Source organism: Ailuropoda melanoleuca, chromosome 2, assembly GCF_002007445.2.
Source record: "Ailuropoda melanoleuca isolate Jingjing chromosome 2, ASM200744v2, whole genome shotgun sequence".
In the NCBI taxonomy this organism is placed as follows: Eukaryota; Metazoa; Chordata; class Mammalia; order Carnivora; family Ursidae; genus Ailuropoda; species Ailuropoda melanoleuca.
Window position 1 is genome coordinate 3,023,034 of NC_048219.1, and position 27,094 is coordinate 3,050,127.

Below are 27,094 nucleotides of genomic sequence, written 5' to 3' on the forward strand. Positions count from 1 at the left end.
CAATTAGGAGGGAGCACAGTGGCGGCAGCTAATTACCCACAGAATGAAAACCGTGCCTTTCAATTTATTAAACTTTTATCACAAAATAACTGAGCCGCCCCCTCCTGCTGAGAAGCAAAGGGGGGTGCTCTGGAGAGGCACCCCCAGTTAGCCTTTCCCAGATGTTGCAAGTGTTAGGACGTCTGAACTGCCTCCTTGGGGCAGAAGACCTCGCACGCACACACGGGAGCTCTGGGAAACAGCTGGGAGGGGGGTGCCGACATGCCCAAACAAGCCCCGAGGCCTGTGGCCTGGGTTCGAAGCAAAATCAGGCAGAGGCCTTCAAGGAATCTGGAGGCTTCGATGAGGCCTGGGAATGTCCAAGTCAAGCTGCAAAGGCTCCCGGTGCCCACTGGCCGGGAGCCGGAGGCGGCCTGGTGTGCAAGTAGGGCCAAGGGGTCCTGCAGCCCCCGGTTCAAACCTCAACCAGGCCTCGTAGGGTTTTTGCTGCCTGCCACTATTTAGTGTCTGCCCCGGAGAGACTGCTACTCCCATTTCACAGGAGTAGAAACCGAAGCTCTGAGAGGCAAAGTGCTTGCTCGAGGCCACACAGCTGCCCGTGCTAAGGCCCAGGTGGAGCCTCTACTCCCCTAGTCTTTAGCAGGTGGCCTGGGGCAAGTGGCTTCGTCTCCCAGAGCCCCCGCTTCCTTGTCTGTAGACTGGGAATGATTGTATCTACCATGCAGGAAAGTTACGAGCATTTAGATACTAGAAAATGAAGCAAACAGAGGTGCCTGGGTAGCGCAGTCGTTAAGCGTCTGCCTTCAGCTCAGGGCGTGATCCTGGCGTTGCGGGATTGAGTCCCACATCGGGCTCCTCGGCTGGGAGCCTGCTTCTTCCTCTCCCTCTCCCCCTGCTGTGTTCCCTGTCTCGCTGGCTGTCTCTATCTCTGTCAAATAAATAAATAAAATCCTGAAAAAAAAAAGAAAATGAAGCAAACAAAACCTCTGCCTGTCGTGCAGCATGGCTAACTGCCNCTGCTGTGTTCCCTGTCTCGCTGGCTGTCTCTATCTCTGTCAAATAAATAAATAAAATCCTGAAAAAAAAAAGAAAATGAAGCAAACAAAACCTCTGCCTGTCGTGCAGCATGGCTAACTGCCGTTGCCCTCCACAACAGGGAAACTGAGGCCGAGACGGCATCCTGGCTCCAGGCCAGCGTGCAGGCTGCACAGGGGGCAGAGGACTGCCAGCCAGCGCACTTTCTGCTCCAGAGGTGTCTCTAAGTTCAGACCTGGCTCTGCCTCTTGCTGATGTCTGTGGGGGACCCCGAGTGAGTTACCCACTGGCGGGAACCTGATGCCCTTAGATGTGCCCAGCTTTGGGACGCTGATGAGCGTCCTCCCACGGAGCCAGCCCACAGCCCCATGAGGCAGGTGGGACCGCGCCTGCTAGAGATGAAGACGCCGACACTCTGAGGAGGTAGAGAGGAGGCCAAGGCAGCATGAACAGAGCCCGGGGGAGCACCGGCCTCTAGGCTCCCAAGCCAGGGCCCTCTCTCGGCACAGCTGGTGCTCCGGCCTGGCTGGCAGAGCTGCAGACCCCACGGCCCAGGCCGGCCCCAGAGGCCAACCCACAAGCTGTGCTTCCTCTCTGCCCTACCAGGTCAGGCCAGCCTCTGGAAACCCCCCTGCAGCCCCGGTTCCTGTGGGAGCTGGTGGGAACGAAGCCAGGGTGCTTCTCCCGCCAGCCCCTTCCCCAGTGTGTTCCAACCCCCACCAGCATGTCCCAGCAACTGCCTGGAGCCAGGGGGCTGCAGAAATTGAGCAGGGGGCCCCAGAGAGGGCTGCTCAGAAGCCCCTTTTGCAGGGGAGGCTATGGCTGAGCCGGGGGCCGCTTGCCCTGCTTCCCCCCCGCCCATGCTTGCCCCTCAAGCCCCCCGTGATGTCCATGACAGCCTTGCAGTGAGGGCAACAAGAATCATGTTCGTCGTGTTGCGGAGGAGACAGGGAGACTCCCGGGGGCAAAGCAGCTCTCTCAGGGCCACCCAGGCATTTGCTGACTTTGAACACAAGCTCCTTCTGCAGGCTCAGCCTTCCCATTAATTCGGCCACGGTTCCCTGAGCAAGCAGTGTATATTTCTTGAATAAAAAATATCTGGTATTTCCTAAGCACTTGCTAGATGCTTGGCGCTATTCTAAAGCCATTACCATATTGACTTCATTCCTTCTCACTGCAGTCGTGTGAGGTGGCTTCTATTACTACCCCCATTTTGCGGATGGAGTCACTGAGGCACGGAGGAGTGAGGAAGAAAGTAACTTGCCTGGTATCACACAGCTAGGGAGGGGAAGGGGCAGGGGCAGGATGTGAGCCCAGGCATCTAGCCTGCTTCTCTGGCCAGTGAGTAGGGGTGAGGGAAGCGAGCGGGAAGAAAGGGGAGGGGAGGTGCCACATACATGCCACGCACTGTATCAAGCCGGGAGAAGGTGACTCAGACCTGTCCTGCCCCCCAGGATTCACAATCTGCTGGGGTTTGTATGTGGTTCAAGGAATTCAATGTCCATTATGACCCTTCCTGACCTGTCATGGAGTCTAGACACAAGGACCCTCCAACTGAAACATCCTCCGCCCAAAAAAATAAGAGGTCTCTTACCTGGGGATCAGGGGCTATGCCAGAGAAAAAGGGGAGTCTGTATCCCTTGTCCCCCTGCCTCTGCCCTCCCCCATTTCCTCTGGGGAAGACGGAGCTAATGGGAACTTGGTTATGGCTGGGCCCCCTTTTCAATCAGGTGTTCTCACGGACAAGCTCCTGGGGCGGAGCCAGGCCTCAGATCCCCATCAATAAAACGCGATGAGGCCGCTGGGGCTCTTACCCACCGTTTCTCCCTGCCCACCTCCCCTCACTCTGGGGGGTCGGCTCCCAGGGCCCTCCCACCTATACCTCCCCAGGGCTTGCTCAGTTCCAAGGCCCCCTCAGAAGAGGAGTACTTAACTGTTGGCTCTGCTGCCTTTTCTAGCTTGAAAAGACAGAGTGTGGCAAGACCCAGCAAGCCACAGTGCTTCTAATGTATTAAAACCGTAAGATTCATTGGTCACGTAAGCTGGACACATTTTGGAAGGGGACTCTCATTTTTGCTTTTCTTCAAGAGGACATTATCTCCACAATATTTATTTATTTATTTATTTATTAAGATTTTATTTATTTATTTGACAGAGATAGAGACAGCCATCGAGAGAGGGAACACAAGCAGGGGGAGCGGGAGAGGAAGAAGCAGGCTCCCAACGGAGGAGCCTGATGTGGGGCTCGATCCCAGAACGCTGGGATCACGCCCTGAGCCGAAGGCAGACGCTTAATGACTACGCCACCCAGGCACCCCAATCTCCACAATATTTAAAGGAAATTCCTGATTCTGGAAGGGAGGGTGTAGTTGAGACCAAGCATAGATAGCAGTCATCTAAGGTTTAAAGTAATCAGAGACTGGAGCACGGGACGATGGGGGGGTCGGGTGCCATAGGGGTAGGAGAAGGCCACGGAGGGTAGAGAGTGCTTCCTGGAGGGCTGGTTCACTCGAGATGAGCCTTGGGGAATGGGTGGATTTGGACGGGGGAGATGGTATAGAAGGACAGGCCCGGAGAGAGGAACTGACCGCAAGGGCATGGAGCTGACGGGACAGAAAGACGGGCAGTGTGCTGTGGGCTGGGTGGGGGTCCGGCTGCGGGATCATTGGGACCTCTGGGTCCTGGCAAGGCCCTTGGGGTGGCCCCAGAGGCGGTGGCCGCAGCAAGCAGACTCTAGCAGATAAACATACACCCACCTTCGTGGCAGCAGTATTAATAGCCCGAAGGTGCCAGCAACCCAAGCGTCCATCAGTGAATGAACGGATAAATCAAATGTGCAATATATACACAAAGGAATATTATTCGCCTTTAAGAAGGAAGAAAATTCTGACACCTGCTACAACACGGAGGAAACGCGAGGGCTTTATGCTAAGTGAAATAAGCCAGACAAAAAAGGACAAGTAGTGCATGATTCCACGTATCTGAGGTCCCTAGAATAGTCAGATTCACAGAGACAGAAGGTGGACTAGTGGTTGCCAGGGGCTGGGGGAGGGGAGGGATGGACTTAGTGTTTAATGAGGACAGAGTTTCAGTGCGGGAGGATGGTAACCGCCCTGGAGATGGACGGCGGTGGTGAAGACCACACCGCACGGTGACTGTAACTAATGCTAGTACACTGTACCCTGAAAAATGGTTTAAATGGTAAACATTTTTCTGTATATTTTGCCACAATAAGAAGACCGTGGCGTCTCAAAGGTCAGGCATTGAAAGAGTGGGAGATGCGGTCAAGCCAGAGGGAGTAGTGAGGCTCCAGGTCTGAAGATACAAATCCTAACCCCAGACAGGCTCTGGTTAAAGGCAGGCCCAGCATACGTTACACGCTCAGGCACTTGCTAGCTGTGTGCTTTAAGCAAGTCACTGGCCCTCTCTGAGCCTTCTTTGCCTCATCTGTAAAGCAGAGATAATCCTAGTTATTTTGATTCTCTTGCAGGGTTGTTGCAAGGGCCAAATGAGATTGCAATAACAGCTGTTTATTGAGCAATTGCTATATGCCAGGCACTGAGTAAAGCACTCTACCTGTATTACCTTGTTCGAGTCACACAACAACCCTATGAAGATGGACTTTTATGTCCCCATTTTACAGATGAGAAAACCAAGGCTTTAGGAGGGAAAAATGCCTGCTCGGCATTATCCAGTGGGAAGTGGAAGAACTAGGACTCAGACCTGAGTCATGAGGGGAACCTATGAATATCCGGGAGGGAGTCCCTGCTGCCACCTCCTTCCTCCACCCTCTCCCCCTCCTCCAAGGAGTCTTCCAAGATTCCTTCCCTGGGGTGACTCTTGTCTTACCTTTTGGGAGCTCCTACCTCTGGTTTCTAGGTGTCTCTGGCACCCCATGAGCTGCTCACTTTGGGAATTATGCCTGTCTGCCTCCCCCCACAGAACATAAGCTCTCCAAAGGTGGGTCTGGGTATTTTTCACTGTAGAATCCCGGGTGCCCAGCCTGGATGGCATGCAACTGATGAAAGTCTGGGCAGTGGTGGAGGCTCAGGCAGAGGGCAGGACCCGGGACAGCTCAGCGGAGATAAGCCCCCTGAAGCATCCTGCGAGGGCGTTGTCATGACAATGACAGCCCTGGAACCAGAGAGGAGGAGGGCAGTGACTAGACTATGAGGTTGGCAATCATATCAGTGTCGGACCCATCGGTCAGGATAAGTAAGTTATGCGGTAGTAACAGCCCACACCTCAGCGGCTTGACACCACCAGGGTTTACTCATCCCTCCTGCAAAGCCTGTTGTGGCCCAGAAGACCCTCCGCGACAGTTGTCCTCTATGAAGACACTCGGCAAGCCAGGCCGTCGTAGCCTGGGGCTCCGCCATCACAACGTAAGGTCTCTGCAACAACATCAGGGCACGAGCATGTTTGCGGATCCGTACCGGCATCCCTCTGCTCTGCGGTCACTGCATGAACTACCCCAGACCCCACCTAGATGTGAGGATGGGCGGGGGAAGTGCAATTCACCTGTGTCTCCAGGTGTGCAGGAGCTCTTACTATCTCCCCACAAGTGACAAACATTTCACATATCACACTTACGAAGATTCCTGAGCACACACGATCCTGGGACAGTCAGTAGAGAAGAGACCAAGGCCTTGGACCCTGGAGTCAGATCTGGGTTCAAATCCCAGTCCCACGCCAAACAAGTGATATCCTGGCTCCACGGGTGGTGAGCTCCCCATCACAGGAGGTATACAAGCAGAAGCTGGATGACCACTTTGGTCATCATCATCATCGCCATTGTACACTAATGTGTGATATCTCCCAGAAGATACCTACATTTGATTTACTTGTAAATTATGTTTTATTGAGGTCAAATGTATATACAGTGAAATGCATATAACTTAAATGTACCATTTGATGAATTTTGGCAAAGGGATACATCGGTGTAACTGACACTTCAGTTAGGATATAAAATATTTCTGTGACCCAGAACATGTGCTCAGGCCCCCATCCCTGCAGCATTAGAGCGAAGTGCTGGATGCTGAGGGAGGTTGACTCAACAGAAGAGTGCCAGCAGGAGCTGGACAAGGGGAGGGGAGCGAGATGCCTGCCTTGGGCATAGCCGTGTAAGCAGGTGCTCACTCCCGGGGTCGATTCTGCACTCGCACAACCTGAGAGTGAACGCCTCGGAAATTTTGCTCCCAGGGTGCTTCACACTCTTACCCTGGGCCCGGTGCAGAATTTCAGGCAAGACAGGACACTTACGTGCCCGGGAGCAGGAGGGCCATTCCTGAAGCCTTTCAAATCACAAGGCCGGCCGTACCCCTGAAAGGCAGACCAGGTGGTGATGAGCCTCCAAGGGGACCGGGCCTTGACCAGGCAGCACATGGCCACAGGGATGCTATGGGCCTATCCTGATCCTTTCTGCAAAGAGCTCCTACTTACAGAACACCCACTAAGCACCAGACCATGTTAGGCACTTTATGTGTGGTCTAGCTCTCAGTATGAGCCTAAAAAGTATGTATTTGTATCCCCATCTCTCAACGAGGAAACTGAGGCTCAGAAGTGTGCAAGTGACTTGCCCAAGTCACATAGGTGAGGACCAGTGGGGCTCAGACTCAAAGCCAATCCTCTCTGAGCTCTGAGCCTGGCTCCCCCTCAGCCTCCCCACAGTGCTCCAGACACAGGGACTGCAGGTGTGCTGGGGAGCCCAGAAGGTGAACCTCCGCTCCTACTCCCACCCCTCCAGCCCCCCTCAGCCTGAGGGATGAGGTCCCTGGCAGCTGGAACCACTGTTCCTAGAGCCTGTCCCTCCTTGGCAGCCAAGGCTTCAGGCTCAGGCGGCCTTTCCCAGGAGCCCGGAGAGGTTGGTTTGCATACTACGGGCGTCATTTGCATACTACTTAGGAAAAGCCTTCGCTTTTCCCACCTGCAGCAAACTCCAGGCTGATTAGTTCTCCCCACATTGGAGAGTTAATTACTCTCCCGTGTAGACCGGGTGTTTATTTGTAATCAGCAGAGGGCTGGAAGAGGGGGAGGAAACGGGGCAGAAGCAGCTGTCCTTAGCCTCAGTTCTGGAGCTTCTCTGCAGATGGAAGAAAGAGTGTGAGCTGGAGCACCCCAGACCCGCACCCAATCCCGGGCAAGCCCTGGCTCAGGGAGAGGAGGAGGGATGATTGTGGATTGGACTTGAGCTGGGGAGGGGGACGGTCGCCCCCAGGGAGCTGCTGGCGGGACAGACATGGGCCTCAGAATGTCACAATGAAGAAATGCCCAGAACCCAGGAGCCTGGGAAGGGAAGGAACTGGGACAGGACCTTCCAGGACCACTCCAGGGTGGGGCTGCTGGGTGGAGTCCTGGCCCCAGAGACTGGAGAGTGGACCAGCTCTGCTGTGTGACACCAGGAACCCACTGCCCTCTCTGAGTCTTGGTCTTCTCATCAGTGGGGCTAACAACCTGGTGGGGAATCGTGAGCCAGTCAGCGGCTGTGAAAAACATAAATCTCTACTCAAATGTCAGACATATTTCTGGATTCCCAGGTTGGAAATGGTCTCAGCCCCAGGGGAGATTTAGTGACCTTCCCTCGCTCCTCCTCCCACCCAGTGTATCTGGACTCTCCTACTCCATCGAGGCATTTCTAGATCTTTCTGCCCCTGCCTGTACTTGTAAGATGCAGAATGTTCAAAGGTCCAGCGTGGGCACAGCCAATGTGTCAAGGTTGGAAAGAGCCTCGGCTGCTGTCAGAGCTCCAGAACGGTGCTGAGCTGCCTGGATGAGATCACCCAGGGCACCTATGATAAACCCAGGAGCCAGGGGTTCTAAAGCAGGAGGGAGGGGTGTGGCTGGGACAGGAGTGTCCCAGTGACTCTGACCCAAGGGAACCACTGCTCTGGTTCAACTCCTCCCTCTTTTCCACAGATGGAGAGACTGAGGCCCAAGAGGGTGATTTGTCTGACCACACCCACCAGAGCTGGAAATAGAACCCAAGTCCCTTGCCTCCAGCCCCCAGTGGCCTCTTCTGATGAAAGTCTGGGGCACGGAGAGATCCCCCAGAGGACAGCCTGTAATGGCAATGATGTAGGGGTCACGGTGGGGAAACCTGGCTGGGGTCCTTGGCTCAGCCACAAGAGCAGTAACGAGGACCCTAGGTGGGGACAAAGGCCCATATTCACCTGGGAGACAGAGAGGAGCCATCCCTTTAGTCCACCCTTCCTTCCCAAGATGGGCTTCCTAGTGCGTCAGGGACATACAGGACACTAGCCACCAGGCTGTGACCTCTGTAGGTTGCTGGAGAAAATAAAGGACAAATAATTTTTTTAATACAAGTTTATCCCAGGCATACTGTTGTTTATCTGAATTCAAATTTAACTGGACATCCTGTACTTTTATTTGTTAAATCTGGCAACCCTGGACCCATGAGCAAGTCACTTCACCTCTCTGAACCCCAATTTCTTTATGTTTGAAAATGAATCAAAGTGCTACCCTTTGAGGATACTGTGTAAATTAAATAGGATGGTATACGTAAAATGCCCAACCCGGGGGATGTTGCCTTCAGAGTGCCCATAGCCAATACATTCCCCCCCACCGCCACGCTCCTCTCCCTTTCAGAGTCCATGTTTAGACCCCCTCCCAAGTGGAACGTCTTCAAAAAGATAGGAGTACCTCTACCACCGACTGGCTGTGTGACCTTATGAGAATCACTTACCCTCTCTGAGCCCCAGTTGCCTCTTATTAAGCACTGTTAGCAAGCCTAGCAGTTGGGCTTACTAAGGAGTGATGGTTAACATCTTGCAAATGTGCCAGGACACAGCTCCAATTTTAAAACACTACAAGACAGCAATGCTTACCCCTTTGTAAAGAATGGGTAACCATGGAATTTCAGGCCAGGTGAAGGGCAGATCAGGGAGATCATTTCTGCATGGTGGGGGGGGGGGGCTTTCCCTTGCGTCTGTGTGAGCTCCTTGAAGTGGGCATCATTCTGGCCTTCTAGGTGTCACGTTTCCCAGCTGTGGCGTCCCGATAGCCCTCAGAACCCAGGGTCAGGCCACCCCAAGGCAGAGGCAGTCTGTCCTTGCACTCTCCCACTGCCTGCTCAGTTTGTGTCCCTAACTCTCTTCATCCTCTTAATCTTTTTACATCTCACCTACCCGCATGCTTGGTGGCTTCCATTAGCACTTTTTTCACTAGATCTGCCTGTTGGGAACTTTTCCCCAGGGCTCCACCTGGCCCCTGGAAGGAAGGAAGGAAGGAAGGAAAGTGTGGGCTGCTTCCCTCTGGGTGTCTGGGATGCTGGGCTCCGGCTGGTACAGGGCTTTGTTTTCTCCCTATTTTTCTTCACCCTCCCCCAGTGAAATTGATTTTGCCTTGTTTTGTTTTCCTTTTACATTTTCTTTCCCAAACTTCTCAACTGGAACAGTGCCCAGGCCCCCTGACTGGCAGGTAGGGGAAGGAGGAGGAGACAGGATTTTTGCTAAGTGCCTACCCCGCACCAGGGACAAGCCACACTGATCCGAAGCCTTGCCACAGTTGGAGGGGTCCATCGTCACCCCCCAAATACAGAAGTTCTCTCGTGCAAGAGCGCACAGCAAACGGAAGGGAGACGCTGAATTTGAACCCATGCTGCCTCTCATCTCCCCAACAAATTATTTGTTGTTTACAATCCCCTCCGTTTTTCATAAAACAATCCCCCAAAGCGCTTTTATCTGCTGAGAGCGGCAAAGAATAAAGAATGTGTGCTGAAGACCTGTGGCAGGCTCTGACAGCTCCCTCCCCATTCCCAACCCGCTGCCAGCCTTGCCAATGAGAACCCTGATCTTATTGGGTGGTGAGGAAGGAGAATACAAGGAGAGACCCTAAGACCCAGGAGGAGGGGAAGGATTCAGCCCAAAAGAGAAAGACCCATGATTAAGACAATCTCCATAATAAAGAGCAAGGGGGAGGAGACGAGGAGAAAGAGAGGTGCAGGTGGAGGGTCCAGGAGGTTTGTGGGTTTATTTGAGGGAGGGGCTGTTGAAGAGAGAGATGCATGGCTTTGGGTGGGTGTAAGCCCTGTACCTCCTTCATGGCCTGCCCACTGCACAGCAGAGAACGGAGTGCGTGAGGGCTGCCCAGGCAGAGGGGCTTATACGAGAAGGTTCTTAGCAGCTCTATTCATCGTGACCAAAAATACCCACCAATGGGGAAGGGCTTGATACGGTGTGATATCTGCACTTACACTGCTCAGCTGTAAGAAACGGACAGACGCACACACGGAGGGGGGTGAGATCGAGCCCTGCTGGGCGCGGAGGCTGCTTAAGAGTCTCTCTCTCCCTCTCCCTCTGCCCCTCTCTCTCTTTCTCTCTCTCTCTAATAAAAGAAAAAGATTTCTGCATTTTACTGTATGTAAATTATACTTCAATTTTTTTGATTAAAAAAAATACAAGAACTTCAGAGCCACGTTCTGTAATAGCTGACAATCTGCATTTTGTCTAATAAGATTCAGAGAGACAAAGGGTTACAAATACTCATTTCAATAAGGTAGGGAATGCTGCCTGCCATCACTCTAGACCCTCAAGGAGCCTAGTTCTGGAGTGAGCGTGGGCAGGGAGAGCTGAACAGACCTGCCTTCCCCAAGTCTGCCTCCCATCCCATGAGTCCCTCGTGGTCCAAACACCTCAGCACTGCATGGCCCCAGTCTTTAAAGATTCCATTGCTATTTTAGGGGGGAGGGGGATAGCCATTAGCCAACTGCTACCCCACTGAAGAAAGAGAACTCTGTTCTAACGTCAAAGCCAAAACTGACAGCGCAGGACTATAGCGAAGTGATAATACGGTCTCCAGCCTGGCGCTTTCCTAAGATTTTTTTTACCCCCAATGGTAATATTGACCATTTACAGTTTTTGCCTAATATGCTGATTTTTGGAACCCAACCCTTGAGTGAGATGTGACTCCACCATAAAGAATCTGAGTGATTTAAAAATTGTTTTTTTGGTTATTGCTTAGACTCCTAACTACACCTGGGCCTCAGGGATCATTAATGCCTACCGGCATTACAGGGGGTTTCCTCTCATGCCCTCAGCTCCCCCACCCCTCCCACCCTCCACTTCCCCATCTCACCTCTTCCCTCCAGGAGTCTGAGCTCTGGAGAAAAAGGAAGAATACCATCCATGCCTTCTGATTGAAGGCGTCTCTGTTGTGACATTCACAGGGCTATCGCTGACCCATTTACTTTCACACTAATGATATGTTCGTTACTATCGATGGCTTTTTTTTCTTTGGAAACGTTTATACTCTTGCAACAGACTGATAAGTAAATTCATCCAACACTTGGAAATAAGGCAAATAGATAACCGGTGTCCTTTCAAAGTCAAATTAAAACATTGTCTAACAAGCCCTCCTAAGGGTCATCTGACACTCTAGGGGAATGTCACTATGCTTGACTTTTTATTTGCTATTGATCAGGGCCCAGGCTCTGTAAAGATCGCTGTTAGCTGGTAGCAAACTGATAAGTTACAAATTATTTTTGTCTGGTAGAGAAATCATGCAAATGGTTTCTTTCAATAGAGAAGATAACCCCCGACATTATGATTTTATTGCCCTATAAACATTAACCAGTTTTGCATCTAACTTAGCAACCTTATGAATATTCCAGAATTCTAGTTTTTGGGTTATTGTTGTTTTTACTGCATCTCTCTCTTCTCTGTCTCCATATATAGGTACATATAAATGCATTCTTCTCATATCCTTCATTGAACTAGCTTTGTCATCCTGCTGGTTCCTTCATTAATAAGCTACCAAAGAAACCAACCCATTCACACGTGCTCACTATATATTTCTATAAGAATGGTGTATTCGAAATTCTGAAAACTATACTTTGAGAAACCTTTCACAGTATTTGCTTTTTGCTCCTGCCAACTCTGCCACTTTCTTTGTGACCTCGGGCAAGTGTTTCTGTCTCTGGTCTTTGGTTTCTTCATCAGGCTGGCCTTTCTGGCTCCGACATGTGATATTTCTAAGTCCTCTTGCAGGGAAGCAAGACTGACAGGCTGCAGTCAAAGAAGGTGGGTGCTGGGAGGGGTGTTACAGGGTGTAAACTTCCTGCAACCTTCCTGCCTCCTACAACTCCCTCACCTTGAGAGATGCCCAAGGTCACACAGATATTATTCATAATGACGACTTATTTTTATGCAGTGTTTGACAGTATCATCTTCCTCATAGGATCCCTCAGCAGCCCAATGAAGAGGCTGTACTATCCCCATTTTATAGATAAAGAAACTGAGGTCCAGAGATTTGATGTGGCTTGCCCGAGGTTATACAGCGAGTTACATATGGGCTCAGCCCGTGAGATTCCAGCTCCCCAGGAGCAAGAGAGGGGCTGGCAGGAGTTGCTCTGGGCCCCCACTCCTATCCAGAGAACCCCCATTTGTATCTGTTGGATACATATTGGGTGCCACACAAGATTGCAAATGAAAAAGGAGTCCCAGAAGCTTGAAAACCCCGATCCTAGACAGTCTTCATCTGTCCATGTGAATAGCCTTCCATTTTCCCCTCCTCCTCTTCCCTTTGGTGAAATACTCGGAGGAGGGGTGGTGGATAGAAACATGGTCATGGGGAGAAAAAGGAGTCCCAGAAGCTTGAAAACCCCGATCCTAGACAGTCTTCATCTGTCCATGTGAATAGCCTTCCGTTTTCCCCTCCTCTTCCCTTTGGTGAAATACTCGGAGGAGGGGTGGTGGATAGAAACATGGTCATGGGGAGAAGCAGAAAGACCTGGTCAGCCAGGGCCTGAACATATCGGTCTCCAGCCTGGAGAGACAGAGTAGCTCAATCTGCAGTGTGCTCAGGGTGCAAGCTGGTGAAGTGAGGTGGGCCGACAGGTAGTGAGCACCCTGTCTGCAAGTGTAAGTAAGGCTAGATGATCTGGCCAAAAGGTAATTCTCTAGATGGTAGCATTCATGGGCTTTCGTTGCTGTTTTTTAAATTTGATAAAAGCTAATTACAAAGTGTTCATCACATACCAAGTGTTCTGTGCGTATATTATGTCATCGAAACTTTATAATAGATCAGGTGGGATCTGTTCCCGATTTATGAATAAGAAAACCAAGGTCCCAGGAGGTTAAGTAACTTCCCAAGGGCAGCTAGGAAGTGGCAGGTCTAGAAAGCTGATTACTAAGCTTCTCATCACTACCGCACTGTCCTTTGTGTTTTTTCTGTATTTTCCAAGCTTTTTTTTTTTTTAAAGATTTTATTTTTATTTATTTGACAGAGATAGAGACAGCCAGCGAGAGAGGGAACACAAGCAGGGGGTGGGAGAGGAAGAAGCAGGCTCATAGCAGGGGAGCCTGATGTGGGGCTCGATCCCATAATGCTGGGATCACGCCCTGAGCCGAAGGCAGACGCTTAACCACTGTGCCACCCAGGCGCCCCTGTATTTTCCAAGCTTTTGACAATGAATACATGTTGCTTTCATAATCGTGAAAAAGTCGTACAAGTTACTGACTTTAAAAAAAAAACTCCATCTGCCCTGATGTTCTGTGCTTCCCTGGTTCTCACACCCCAACCAGGAACCCCTCCATGAACTCCGGCCTTGCAGACTCCCGCCTTGCTCTCCCTGCCCCCACGCCAGCTTGCATGTGTGGTTGGGGGAGGGGGTATGTCCCGTGTCCCAGTCTTGCTGAGGTCTGCTCAAACGGTCTCTGGGAGGCCTCTGGCCCCTGGGGCAAGGCTGGGGGCAGGCCCAGGGAAGGAGAAGGGGAAGTAAGAAGGGATGTGAAACTTGGCCACAGCCAGGCAGGCACCAACCCTGCTGGGTGTCCCACAGCAGTCCCTGGGCAGAGGACAGGAGCACCCCGTTGAACTGACTGCCAGCTGAGGCAGGTGAGGTCAGGACCCGAGCGGGGGGAGGGGGCTGTAAAGTTCAGGGAGCCAGGGGAGCTGGCCTAGGGGGCTGGACGAGGAAGGCAGGGGAGGGAGAACACTGCCCCTGGTTCTGTGCCAGGACAGAGTGGGGGGTGGCGGGGGGGGGGCGCCTGATCCAGAACCCAGAATAAGTGAGTGGGAGACCTTCTTCATTCCTTGGGTTTGGGAAGTGGTGGGAGGTGGTGATATGGACCCATCTGCTCTAACCAGAGTTCCTGGGTTTCGGCTCCCCCAGGACACAAGAAGCTGGGGAAAGACTGGGAGTGTCAGAGCCAGCACGGGGGTCCTATAGAGGGTCCAGCAGGTGCTGAAATGGGCCGAGTGGGTAGGGGAGTGAGCACACATGTTGTGTAGGGGGCTGTGAATTCCTGTATGGACACACAGCGCTGCCATCTGGGTGAGAGAGTGTTAATTAAATAAGGAGAAGGCACTCAATAAATATTTGTTCAATGCAATTGATCATCTGTAGCAGTGCGTGAACGTGTGTGTCTGGCTGAGCGAGAGGTGGAGTCTCTGGGTGTCAATTTGTGCATCCTGGAGTGTGTAGTGGATTTTGAGTTTGCTCACTGTGTGTGTAGGTGTGGGATCAGAGGCTAGGTTTGTGCGTCTAAGTGTGTAACGCAGTGGGTGTGCTCCGTTGTGTGTGGGTATCTGTGCGAATTTCTGGTTCTTCATACAGGTGTGGGGTCGCAGGAGCTGGGTGGAAGGCAGGCATTGAAGGCCCTTGAGGGTGTGTATCTGCTTCAGCGGTGGGGGTGTGTGTGTCGGTATCACTGTAGGTGTGGGATTCACGTGTACGAGATGGGTGTGTGTGAAATCTAGCCCTGCCCCATGTCTCCACAGTGGCATCATGGAGGCGCCGTGGGGCTGGCTGGCGGTCTGTGTGCTGGCCATATCCCTGGCCTCTACGGTGACCCAGGATGTGTGCCGAGCACCGAACGGGAGGGATGGGGCTGCAGGACCACCCGGCCGAGACGGACGGCCAGGCCTCAAGGGGGAGCAAGGGGAGCCAGGTAAGCCCCTCCCTCTAGACCCCAGCCCCTCATCCCTTGGTAGGGCCTGGCCCCTGCGGTGGAGGCTTGGGGTGGCACCAGGAAGCAGGAATCCACCTGGGCCCCTGCGTGAAGCCCCTACACTCTGCACTTGGTCCCAGGGGCTGAAGGGAACCTAGCCTTCTCCCTCGGCATGTCCCCAGGCTGCCAGGCCTCTCTCTGTATCCCCTTCCCTGCCTGAGTCCTCTATCTCATGGACCACCACAAGCAACGAATGTGAAAGATCTTGGAGCAGCACACAGTCCTGGGTCATTGTTCAGTTACCAGAATGAATAAGGTCTTTAGACTCGGAAGACTCATCTTGCTGTGTGACCTCGAGCAAGTTACTGACCCTCTCTGAGCTTCGGTTCCCTCATCTGTAAAATGAAAAAATAATCCCACCTGGACATGGAGAGGATCAATTCATGGCAACTATCCTTTTTGCTTCCTTCCAGTCCCCACACCCAGCTCTGTCCCTGCTTCCCCATTCCCAGCCCCTTCTGGCTTCAGAAACTCACATTCTAGAAAAAAGGTTGGGGGTGAAGGAAGAAGGAGGAGGACCTGCTCAGAGTGGAAAAGGAAAATCTCAGTCCCCTTGAGCCTCCCAGTCCATAAGCAGACCAGAAAGATCTGCATAGACATTTGCAATAATTGGCATCCAGCCATCCTAAATGTAGTCCTGAAACTGAAGAAGTCAGAGGCAGTGGCCCAGCGGGGGGTGGAGGACAGGGCCATGGGCAGGGCACAGCGGAGGAGCCAGTGTCCTGCTTTTGCCCAAACCTGACAGCTTCCCAAGTACCTATTCCCAGTTTTCTCCACTTTAGAGATAAGGAAGCTGAGGCTCGGAGGTTGAAACACATGCCCGAGGTCACACGGCCAGCCAGAATTAAGGTCTTGAAGGCCCAGGCACTCCCCCGTCCTCTATCCCAGAGCAGTCGAGGGTCCCAGTCATCTCCCTGAGAACAGGTGGACAGTGGACTCTCCCTCCAGATCTGGCCTTTCTCCCCACAGGGGCTTCTGGCATGCGGACGGGCATCCGAGGCCTTAAAGGTGACCAGGGGGACCCTGGGCCCCCTGGAAACCCTGGCAACATGGGCTTCCCTGGGCCCAGTGGCCCCCTGGGGCTCCCTGGCTTCCCAGGACCGAAAGGCATCAAGGGCAACCCAGGAAACATCAAGGACCAGCCACGGCCAGCCTTCTCAGCCATAAGGCGGAACCCACCAATGGGCGGCAACGTGGTCATCTTTGACACGGTCATCACCAACCAGGAAGGCCCGTACCAGAACCACACGGGCCGGTTCATCTGTGCGGTGCCCGGCTACTACTACTTTACTTTCCAGGTGGTGTCCAAATGGGACATCTGCCTGTCCATCGTGTCGTCTGGGAGGGGCCAGTTCCGGCGCTCCCTGGGCTTCTGTGACACCAACAGCAAGGGAATCTTCCAGGTGGTATCTGGGGGCACGGTTCTCCAGCTACAGCAGGGGGACCAGGTCTGGATTGAAAGGGACCCGGTCAAGGGCCGCATTTACCAGGGTTCTGAGGCAGACAGCGTCTTCAGCGGCTTCCTCATCTTCCCGTCCATCTGAGCCTGGGAAGGACCCCCGCCCCGCCGCCGGCCCCTGGCTGCACATGCTTCCTGCTGTGTGACTCTGGCCCACTCGCTCCACCTCTCTGGTTTCTGTGGTCTGCTCTGTATGGGGGTGCTGTTGCTTTAGCTGCCTGAAGGGAGAGGGCTGGCTCCTGGAGCCCCGAGAACTTGCTGCCCACTGTCCACTGTAAGAAGATGGGTTTCTTAGGGCTCTTCCTGGAATAAACGCCCGAGTCCGCGTGCTGAGCCTGAGGTTCCGTGGCTACGCTGGGCGCTGGGAGGGAGCATACGAATGACGATCGTTGAGTGCTTTCGAGGCAGGCCGGTATTTTGTATTTTATAACATGTTTAGGAGGTCCTGGGAGCCTCACTGGCCTGGGTTCAAATCCTAGGGCCACCCCTTACCAGTTGGCCAACGGTGTGCATATGATATAACTTCAGTGAACTCCGTTTCCTCATCTGTAAATAAGGACGAACGTGGGAATCACAAGGGCACTTGCTTCAAGGCTTGTGGGGAGGATTGAATGACTTAATATGTGAAAATCGCAGAGCCGCGCCTCGTTCATGGTAAGGGCCGTGGAAGCTGCAGCTACTACTAATCTGTACAGCTGAGGGGTGAGGTGGGGATCACGACCCTGTAATAAAGCAGGCTGGAGCATGGGGTGGTCATGGAGCCCAAGGTCAGTGTTGAAGAGAAGAGTCAGGGTTTAAACCCAGATCTTACCGGTACCCAAGCCTGTGTGTGTAACTGCGACCCTTTCCAGCCTCCACAGCCACATGCCTGACACGCCTGCTTTCCAACCCTAGACCAGCAAAACAAGGGCAAGACTCAGAAGTGGGGAGCAGTTGGCCCAAGGGCAGCCTCCCTCCTCCCCAAAGCCAGGTTTTGGGAGTCCAGCCCCGGGCTTCCCCCCGGGCAGACATGGAGGTGGGGGCTGCCTCCCACCTGGGCTGGGCATCCGTCCCGGGCTGGGACTGAGAAGGTCTGGAGTGCTCGTGGTGCACATTCCCAGGGTCCCACTCAGCCTGTCCAGAGCTGCTCGGAGGCAAGAAGCCCCACCATGTCCTCTGAATGTGAACACAGTAAGGAGCCGGGAGTTCGGTCCTGAGAGTGTCTAATGCCCTGTGCATTTCCCAAGGAAGCCATTTGTGCCCCGTGCTGCGCGGACACCACACCTGCACACTCGTCTCCCAGGAGATGCACGTGGACCCACATTCCCAGCCTGAGACCTGCCCACGCCCCACGGGCAGGGATCCCCTCCCGCAGCACACACCCCAGCCATTCCCCGAGACGCACCGTGCACAGCTCTGCACAGGCACACCAGCTGCACCTTCAAGCCCACGGGCATCCTTGGGGTGTAGGTGCTGTCGTACCCAGGCACTCCCCTCCTCAGATACCCACACGTCCCCCGAACTGTCAGAAGTACACGCACACACACACCCCTCGAGACCTGTGTTCCAGACACACCCCTGCCATGAAGGTGTGCACGTCCTCCTTCCCCTCCAACGCGCATGCGCCATAGAAATGCCCAGTTCTCTCACCTGCTGACCCTCACACACGCTCCCGCTCCCGCTGGGCCACGCTCCCAGCCGCAGTAACGGTCTCTCCCCCCTACTAAGGGACACGCAAGCAGCCTGAGAGGCCTCACAAAACCATACCTCCCCCCAGGCCTCTGACAGACACCCAAGACCCTCGCCTGCCAACTTCTGGGGGTGGGGAGGAAGAGGGCGACTCCTTTGCAGCCCCAGGGCAGTGCTGGACACCTCCGGCCCCTCTGCCTCCTTCGGGCCTCGGCTCTGCCCCAGCTCTCCGCCTCCCTGCGCAGAACACACGCTCCCGTGGACCAGCAAAAGAAACAGATCTTCGAGCACCTACAATGTGCTGGACGCTTCCTAGCCATTGATGCATTGAATTTCAGCAATCCCTCCTAACTGAGGCTCAGAGAAAAGAGACCCTACCCAAGGTCACACTGCCAGAGAGTGGCAGGACCTAGATTTGAATCAGCTCTGCCAGACCCCAAAGTGGAGGAGAGCTCCTATTGTAGCAATGGGACTCAAAGATGTCAGGAGCGCAGCCCCTGTAAGTGGTGGGAGAGACTAGGCTAGAGAAACGTGAGTTCAGGGAGTGTCCGGCTGCTCCTTCTGCTAAATTCCACCCATACGCACCCCCTCACCACCCTCCCCTGAGGCAAATCACTGTCGGGGCGTGGAGGAGGGGAACAGGCTCTGGTGGAGCCCAACTGGGCAGCTGGGGCAGGGCGGGCTGAGCACGGGCCGAGGCTGCCACCTGCTGGACGACACAGACCCAGGCGCAAACAAGGTGAGAACGGAAGATGGGGGCCTCCCACCAATGCTGTGTCTACCCTTGCTGCTCTTCCCAGCCCTCCACCTGCTGGGGCTTCCAGGGCCAAGTTCATTCACATCCTTGCTGTCATCCCACACTCTGCAGTCCTGTGCCACAGGGTGGAGGGACAGATGGGGAGACCAAGGCTGTCGGGGTCACTTGGTGGGGCAGGTGCAGAGCTGTGAACTCCTGCTCCTTTCCGGCACCAGGCTGAGCAGGGCCCATGCATCATGCATGGGGTCCTCCCACTGCCATGCATGGGAGCTATTGGAACCCCCCCCCCATTTATGGAGGAGGAACTGATGCTCAGGGAGGTCAAAGGCCTCACCCTGAGTGACACCGGTGGCAAGTGTGGGGTCAGGGTTGGAACCCTCAGCTGCTCGCCAGCCCCTCGTCCTCAGAATGTCATAGGAGAAGAGGGAGAGAGGAGAGAACCCTCTCCCAGCTCTGCCAGCCTGGCCCCAACCAGCAGCCCTGCAGCAGCCACCACAGTCTCCAAGGCCAGGGGCAGGGGTGCCAGAGATGGAGGCGAGGGAGGCAGGGGCCCCAGCAAAGGAAGAGGCATCCACATGCAAAGCCTGGGCCTCCCGCACCACCCAGTATACAGATGGGAAGCCTGAAGCCTAGAGTGGTTCGCGGAGGGCCTCCGAGCGAGGGAGTGGCAGGACGGGAAGGAGATCCGAGGCCACTGACTCCACAGCCAGTGTCTGTCCACCACAGCAGGCTGCCTGCTATAGAGGCTTGCCCACCCTGGGTGTCCACCTCCAAGTATAACAAATGAGAGGGGCAAATGGAAATTTCTAGAAAAAGGCCTGCCACTTGACAAGTGTGCGTGAGGCTTGTTTCTGGGGGCAGCTAAGCAGAAGGGTCAGAGCAAGGCTTTGGACCCCAAGAAACCATTTACACGTGATTTTTGGTAAGGGCTTTCACCCCCCTGAGACTCAGTTTCCTCATCTGTAAAGGGGGTGTTATAACTTCCTCCTAGGGACGTTGTAAAACAGCTGTCTCAGGCACAATAAATGCCACAACTGGACACACACACAGTCCCTCCTGCAGATCCGGGGCAGTGGACATTTCCTCATTTCAGACACGCATGACCCTGGGGTGGGGAACACAGGGGCATTGCTGCGGTCAGCCAGGCTCAGTACCCAAAAGAAAGTACTGAGTCAGGAAAAATTATGGGAAAGGGGATGTGGGACTGGGGGCAGGGTGAGCAGAGGGGTGGGGGCCGCCCAGCCTGCTCTGGGCCCTCCTTGCTGTGTCTACTCTGACACGGTGTCCTCCTGCCCGGGAGAAGGGAAGCAGATTTGAGGACATCTCTGTGAGCAGATCAGAGTCCTGCCACCCCAGGTGAGGCCAGGACCTCCGCCCAGGTGGGGGCAAATGGCAGTTTCCCCCGGCCGCCTCCCTGAAACATGGGGCCAATTTGATTCATGAGAGGAACAAGGGTCCCCGCTGCTGCTGAGCTGAGGGCCTGGGCTCAAAGGAGAGGTCCCATCCTCTGTCCATCTTGTGGTCCCAGGCCCCAAAGGGCAAGGGGCCTGGGGAAGGGAGGTAAGCTCCTGAGGGCTGAGAAGCAAGAGAGTGAGCATTGAGGAAGGTGGGTGAGGGGCTGGGTGGGCCATCTCAGCTCTCTCCCCACCCAGATCCTTCCCCTGGATGGTCATGGGGTCCAGCTCCCAGCCCCACCTTGGACTAGACCTGCTGCTGCTCCTGCTGGCACTGCCACTCGGGGGCCAGGCCAGCACAGGCTGCTACGGGATCCCCGGGATGCCAGGCCTGCCAGGGGCCCCAGGGAAGGATGGATACGATGGACTGCCGGGGCCCAAGGGTGAGCCAGGTGAGTCTGCCGGCCTGCTGGGGTGGGGTCCCCTGAGGCCTGGGGGAAGCGTCCATCTGGGGCTGAGCTGGGGGGAGAAGGACAGCAACTTGTTGGCAAGACGTATAGTCCTTCCTGTCACACCTGTTCCCAGAGCGGAGTCCAGCTTTCCTGGCAGGTGCAGCCCATCTCTCCTCAGAGCCCAGGACTCCGTCCCCCCGTTCCCTAATTTTGTGCCTCAGTTTCTCGTCTGACACCAGGGAGAGAAAAGGGGCACCTGTCCCAGGAGGTGGCAGGGAGGATCACCGGAGATGATCCGGAAGACCTTTGGCAAACTCTAAAGTGCTGTGCTCTTTGATTACAGCCCCTCCACCACCTGCCCTGCAGCACGGACCCCGGGGTGGGGGGAGGGGGGCCCACACAGTGAGTGTCCACAACGCACAGGGCGGGGATTCAAATCCCAGCCCTACCACTTCCCTGTGCGAAGTGCCTCAGTGTCCTCGTCTGTCAAATGGGGAGATGGTGGTACCTTCTGCCCAGGGGTGCTGGGATGATTAAACACGTTGAAACGTAAAACAGCACCGCACACGGTAAGGGCTCGGGGACGCGTAAGCTATGCGTGTTATAGCTGTTGTCATCACTGTTTTTATGGGAGGTCTGTGCTCACCTCCCTCCCTAGGATCCTGAGTAGTTGGGGGCAGGGAGAAGTCAGGATCGCAGAATGATGGGCAAGCCCTAGCCTGAACAAAGGGGGCTGAGGACACGAGGGGGCGCGGGTGCTGGGCAAGTGCTGGAGTCTGGGGGTGCCTTCTTGGTCAGAAGGTGCATATGTGGGATGCACATGTCTGGAGCCCGCATGGGGGAGACTGGGGTGAGGTTGGACAGAGGTGATGGGGGGGGCAGCAGAGGTGGGGGCGGCAGGCCAGAGGCGAGGAATGTCCTTAGGAATTTCCCCACTGTCGTCTTCCCTCCTGGCTATAGAATGGAATTTTGCCAACATTCTAGAAGGAATTCTCTGATTCAGGGTGAGCCAAATGAAGCCCCTGGGTCCGCCATTTTTCTAGAACTTATACTGTGCAGCTGCCTCTGGCCATCTCGTGGCCCAGAGTGGCTGATGGCCACCAATTTTTATTGAGCTCCTACTATATGCCAGGCATTGTTCCAAATGCTCAGCATATGTGTACCTTATGGAGTAGATAAAATTGTTAACTCTGTTTTACAAGTGAGAAAAACGCAGCCAAATCTTTTTTAAAAGTAAATGTCAAAGCTGAGGTTCAGAGAANGGCCCCCCCCCCACCCACTGCATGTCCTCCCCCTCCCATTCAGTTGCTGGAAGATATCGGGAAAGGATGAGACATCGCCCTGCACCCCTTGCAGCTCTCAGCAGCAGCTCTCCGGGATCTGTTCTATTACGTCCTTTCCTCAGTTAGCTACGCAGAGGCTGGGGGAGGGGAGGTCACCTGCCCAGGTCACACAGCTTTCGCCTAGGTCTGTTGGATCCTGATCCCCCTCTCCTAACGCCAGGACCTAAAAGGCTCACAAAGCCATAGAGGGAGAATCTGTCACAAACCGGTCGGCACAGACAGCCCACCGTAAGGAAGTCAGAGGAAGTGGCCACAAGGGTTGGCAGGCTTGACCAGAGAGGGCTTCCAGGACGAGGAGACTAGAGCCAGGCCCTCAAAGATAAGTACAATTTGGACAAGGGGAGAAAAAATCTCACAGAGGCTCAGATAATCAGGGCTGTCAAATAAAAGAATCACACGCTCTGACTGGACTCAGCCAGACTCAAGTTTCAGTCCTGACTCCTCCTCCTACTGGCTGCTTGGCCTCCAGCGGGTCTCTGGCCTTAGTTTTCTCATCTGTACCACGAGAGAAGTTGAGCCAGCCCAGGTGTCATAAGGGGCTCCAGGGGTCTGAATGGGGCAGGGGAGCCGGAGACAGCAACCCCGTTAGTGGGGCCGTTTCTGTTTGGCTCCATCTGGTGGTTCCCGTGTGCTAAGCTGGCCCGGGGTGGTTCCGTCTCAGAAACAGATACAAGTTTTGTGGGGTTCTGAAGCTTATAAAATGTCGAGGACCCTCTTTTAAAAAATAATGCAGGGGCGCCTGGGTGGCACAGCGGTTAAGCGTCTGCCTTCGGCTCAGGGCGTGATCCCGGCGTTATGGGATCGAGCCCCACATCAGGCTCCTCCGCTATGAGCCTGCTTCTTCCTCTCCCACTCTCCCTGCTTGTGTTCCCTCTCTCGCTGGCTGTCTCTATCTCTGTCAAATAAATAAATAAAATCTTTTAAAAAAATAATGCAAAATTATAGGTACATTTGATTGCGGGGAAGAGGGTAGTCACGCAAATCTGCACATGCTACAGAATCATGTTGGAATGAGCTCGACACCCCCGATGCCGCCTAGTCCTCCCCTCTCCATCGCAAATATGGAAACTGAGGCTGACAGACAGGGCACCACCTTAGCCACGGTCCGAGGGCCGTCATGGGAAGGCAGGACTCCAACCAGGGCCTCCCTCCCCTCTGACTCCCTGCCCCTGCCCCCAGGTGATAATCCTTCTGGGGAAGGAGGTTCCAAAGGCTAAACTCTGGTGTTATGTCCCTTGGAGGACACCCCCAGGGTCCTTGCCCCATCACTTCTCTCCCACCTGCTCTCTCCCCAGGAATCCCAGCTATCCCTGGAACACGAGGACCCAAGGGTCAGAAGGGAGAACCCGGCACTCCTGGCTTTCCTGGGAAAAATGGCCCCATGGGAACCCCTGGAATTCCAGGGCTTCCCGGCCTCAAAGGACCCCCGGGGGAGCCAGGCGAGGAAGGCAGATACAAGCAGAAGCACCAGTCTGTGTTCACAGTCACACGGCAGACGGCCGAGTACCCCAGGCCCAACAGCCTGGTCAAGTTCAACACGGTCATCACCAACCCGCAGGGGGATTATGACACGAGCACCGGCAAGTTCACCTGCAAAGTCCCGGGGCTTTACTACTTTGTGTACCACACGTCGCAGACGGCCAACCTGTGCGTGCACCTGTACCGAAGCAACGCCAAGGTGACCACCTTCTGCGACCACATGTCCAACAGCAAGCAGGTCAGCTCGGGCGGCGTGCTGCTGCGGCTGCAGGTGGGTGAGCAGGTGTGGCTGGCGGTCAATGACTACCACGGCATGGTGGGCACCGAAGGCTCCGACAGCGTCTTCTCTGGCTTCCTGCTCTTTCCTGACTAGAGCAGTCAGGCCTGCTCCAGCCCCAGGGCCGCCCCGCCTCCCTCCGCTTCCCGGCAAGAACCGGCTGCGCTCCGGCCCTTCTCTCCACCTGATGGACTCTTCCGCCAGGAAGCCCACCCTGACCCCCAGCCCCACGTTCTCTCCCTTCCTCTGAGCTCCTTCAGGAGTCACTGCTTTGAGACTTAACCAACACCTTCTAATACTGTCAATGGGTTTTTTTTTTCCACCCGAGTCTTAGGAAAGGCAAGGAGATATATAAATAAATAAATAAATTGATAAATATACGCGGCTCAGGCTTCTCACTGCCAAGTTCTCGAGGAAGCGGGCCTCTTCATCCTCAGATTTGCACCTGCCGCAGCCATCTGCAGACTCTAGGTTTAGACAGAGCACCTAGTTCGTGCTCAGTAAAGGTTGGCGCCAATGTTGAGACACTCAGCGTCCTGTGGCCATTTGGGAGAGTGCGATTGAAAGCCCCAAGCGGTCCCCAATGGGCCATCTGCTGTCACTTGTTTGGGTGAGAGGTGGTACTGTCAGTACAGTTATCCGTGCTCACAGGTAATAGGAGTGTTTGAATTCCCAGACCGATGCTGACCTACGTTGAATTGTGGTTGCACCTGTCACAGGAAGGGTTTGGGCTCAGGTAAGCCCCATGTTGACCACGAACAGATGTGCAATGAATTTGTGCTGAATTAATGAGTTAGTTGGGGCAAATGAATGAATGACTAGTGGGTAAATGAGTGACTAAAAGCAGAGTAAAGGAATGAGTGAGATGGGCATGAGCCTGTAAGAGAGAGAATCTGTCCCCCCAGTCGTCTGATTCACCCCAAATAACTGACAAACTCTGGGAGCCTCCAGGAGCTCAACAAAAACCACTTCTGCCCCCAGGCCTGCAGACTTCCACGGCAAGGCTCCTGACGGTTGGGCCCAGCTGGTATGATCTTTGTTGGAGGACCAGGAAGCCCGACACTAGCCATAGCACTTGCACTGTGGTGACCATGAGAAGGGTTGACAGTTCAAGTTCGAAAGAGATGAAAGGTTATAACTTTCCTGGGCAGACTGCCTGTCTGGCCTCGGAGCCCACAGAGACCCAAGGAGAACCCGCCCTGGCCTGGCTGGGATCTCAGCTTGCTTCCCCAAGGCCCCACGGAGCTCACAGAGGCACTGACCCATCGGGAGGCCTGTCAGAGCAGTGACTGCAGCCCATGACCACCTCCACCCACTTTGGCTCCTTTGTTCGTAAAAGGAGCCAGTCCACACCCTCCTGCCTTTGCCATGTTGTTTCTTCATCCTGTAGAGACCCCACCCCGCTCACACTAGTCCTCTATCCACCTGGATAATACACACTCAACTGTCAGGGTTCAACACAAAGATCACCTCCTCCACGAAGCCTTCCCTGATTCTCCCATTTGTGTCCCCACAGTGCCCTCCAGAGCCTTGGATTACAAACTAGTGACTTTTTAGAGCCTAGGTTCCTTAATCTGGTGGTACAACAAAATCATGTGTGTACACACACACAGTGGGAACAGAGGCAAGGACCTAGGAACCCCGGCTGGGTCATGGGGTGCCTCTGGCAGAGACAGGGCCAGGTCACAGGGCCACTCCCCGTACAGCTCTCCTCCATCAGCCACTTAGCAGTCCACCCAGCAGTGCCCCAAGTGATACATCTTTCTTCTCATTTCTCTTTTGTTTAAAAAATCAATACACCGTTTGTGTAGGCCACAGTGTCAGATCAGAAACCTGTACTTTGGAAACGACAATTTTTGTGCCATTTTTATTTTCCATAATTGTTGCCTTGTTGTTCTCGTTTTGTCAGGAGAGACAGGCCTTTGAAAATGCCAACTTGTCTGCTGGGCTGAGGGGAACCCGGCGAGGGCTTCGAAGGGGGGCAGGCAAGGAGGAGTGGGAGTGGGAGTGGGACCGGAGTGGGGATAGGACACCCTGAGGGGTGGCTTGAGTCTGCTTGAGACTGTCTCTCTCCCTCTCTCCTGCAGCCCCTCCCCCCTCAAATAAAATAAATAAAACATTTTTTTAAATGAATAAGACACCCTGAGCCTCAAGGAATCCCTCTTGGATCACAGAATCTTGAGGAATTGCACATTTCTTCGCCCACCCTTGCTAGGGATCATCCCCTCTGCGTCAGGGATGCAAGACAGAGATTTTTACAGGTACAGACACTAGCTGACTCCTACTCAGGGGCCGAGGCTCAGAGACCCTTCCACTCCTGGTTCCTGATCCAGGCATGGCTCCCATGCACACAGGCTCCAAGAATTCAGTCCTTTCTTCATACATATAACACTGTCCCCAGGCTCACATGGGGGGCCCACAGAAGGCTGGGCCCTGGACATGCCTGGTTACCTCACTGGATCCCCATAACCCATGCCTTCCATTCATATATGGGGAAACTGAGGCCAGTAAATATGCCTGAGGCCACATAACTAGACCAAGGCAAAGCTGGATTCAGACTTGGGAGAGGCTGATTCCTAAGCCCGTGCCGGGCCTCCCCTCCCTGCTGCCTCCCGCTTTTAGTCCCGAGCTGTCTCCTTGAGCCCCAAGTTCAAGCTTACCTTTTCTCATTGCCATCAGCCACCAAAGAATTAGAAGCCCAGGCCCAGGGGGCCCTTGGGACCCTCAGAAGAACCCTGGCCCTGCAACCTACGAATTAACAATTTTATAGGTACAGAGACGAAGTGGTACAGAGCTCCACCCTCCTCCCCGCTCAGAATCCACGACCTTCCCCTCCTCATCCAGGCCGAGTCCCCTCGGGTCTATGTTGGCTGAGCCCAGAGACCCTTTGGTTTTACCAAACTAGTCTCTTCTTTCCCTAATCGCCACTGCAGGTAACCCTTAATTTCCATCAATCATCATCCACAAGCCCAAAGGTGTTCTATCTCCAAGCACAGCTGTCAAGTGGGGCCCTCCTGACCTGTGGCAGCAGCTGGCACTGGCTGGGTACCTGTCCCTGCGAGGGGCATGCATCACATTGCCCTAGATGCACCCCCAGCCAGCAGGCCGACACGCCGGTGCCAGCGACGTCTGGCTCTGAGTCCCGCAGCTGCCGCTTGTATGAGGTGTGGGCTCCAGCAGTCCCCTCTTTTTTCTTTTCTTTTTTTCAAGATTTATTTATGTTAGAGAGCGAGAGCACACGCACGTGCAGAAGGGCAGAGGGA

General features: G+C 54.3%; 2 protein-coding genes across 7 annotated transcripts; both read left to right on the plus strand.

The window, feature by feature from the left end:
- The first annotated feature begins 13,728 nt into the window (after nucleotides 1-13,728).
- C1QA (complement C1q A chain) lies at nucleotides 13,729-16,794 on the plus strand. 4 transcript variants are annotated; one of them, XM_034646132.1, is made up of 4 exons: nucleotides 13,789-13,887; nucleotides 14,609-14,659; nucleotides 14,773-14,942; nucleotides 15,972-16,794. In XM_034646132.1, exons 3-4 carry the CDS (start codon nucleotides 14,780-14,782, stop codon nucleotides 16,544-16,546), a joined length of 738 nt encoding a protein of 245 aa, XP_034502023.1. In that variant the 5' UTR covers nucleotides 13,789-13,887; nucleotides 14,609-14,659; nucleotides 14,773-14,779; the 3' UTR covers nucleotides 16,547-16,794. The 4 variants fall into 4 exon arrangements, with proteins under 4 accessions (XP_002919572.1, XP_011223683.1, XP_019655546.1 ...); XM_002919526.4 differs by lacking the exon at nucleotides 14,609-14,659 and having other exon boundaries at nucleotides 13,729-13,887; XM_011225381.3 differs by lacking the exon at nucleotides 14,609-14,659 and having other exon boundaries at nucleotides 13,763-13,883.
- A 3,290-nt stretch (nucleotides 16,795-20,084) lies between these two features.
- C1QC (complement C1q C chain) lies at nucleotides 20,085-24,209 on the plus strand. Of its 3 annotated transcripts, none has more exons than XM_002919528.4 (3): nucleotides 20,085-20,242; nucleotides 20,539-20,732; nucleotides 23,371-24,209. In XM_002919528.4, exons 2-3 carry the CDS (start codon nucleotides 20,552-20,554, stop codon nucleotides 23,925-23,927), a joined length of 738 nt encoding a protein of 245 aa, XP_002919574.1. In that variant the 5' UTR covers nucleotides 20,085-20,242; nucleotides 20,539-20,551; the 3' UTR covers nucleotides 23,928-24,209. The 3 variants fall into 3 exon arrangements, with proteins under 3 accessions (XP_002919574.1, XP_034502050.1, XP_019655547.1); XM_034646159.1 differs by having other exon boundaries at nucleotides 20,136-20,265; XM_019799988.2 differs by lacking the exon at nucleotides 20,085-20,242 and adding an exon at nucleotides 20,286-20,446.
- The last annotated feature ends 2,885 nt before the right edge of the window (nucleotides 24,210-27,094 follow it).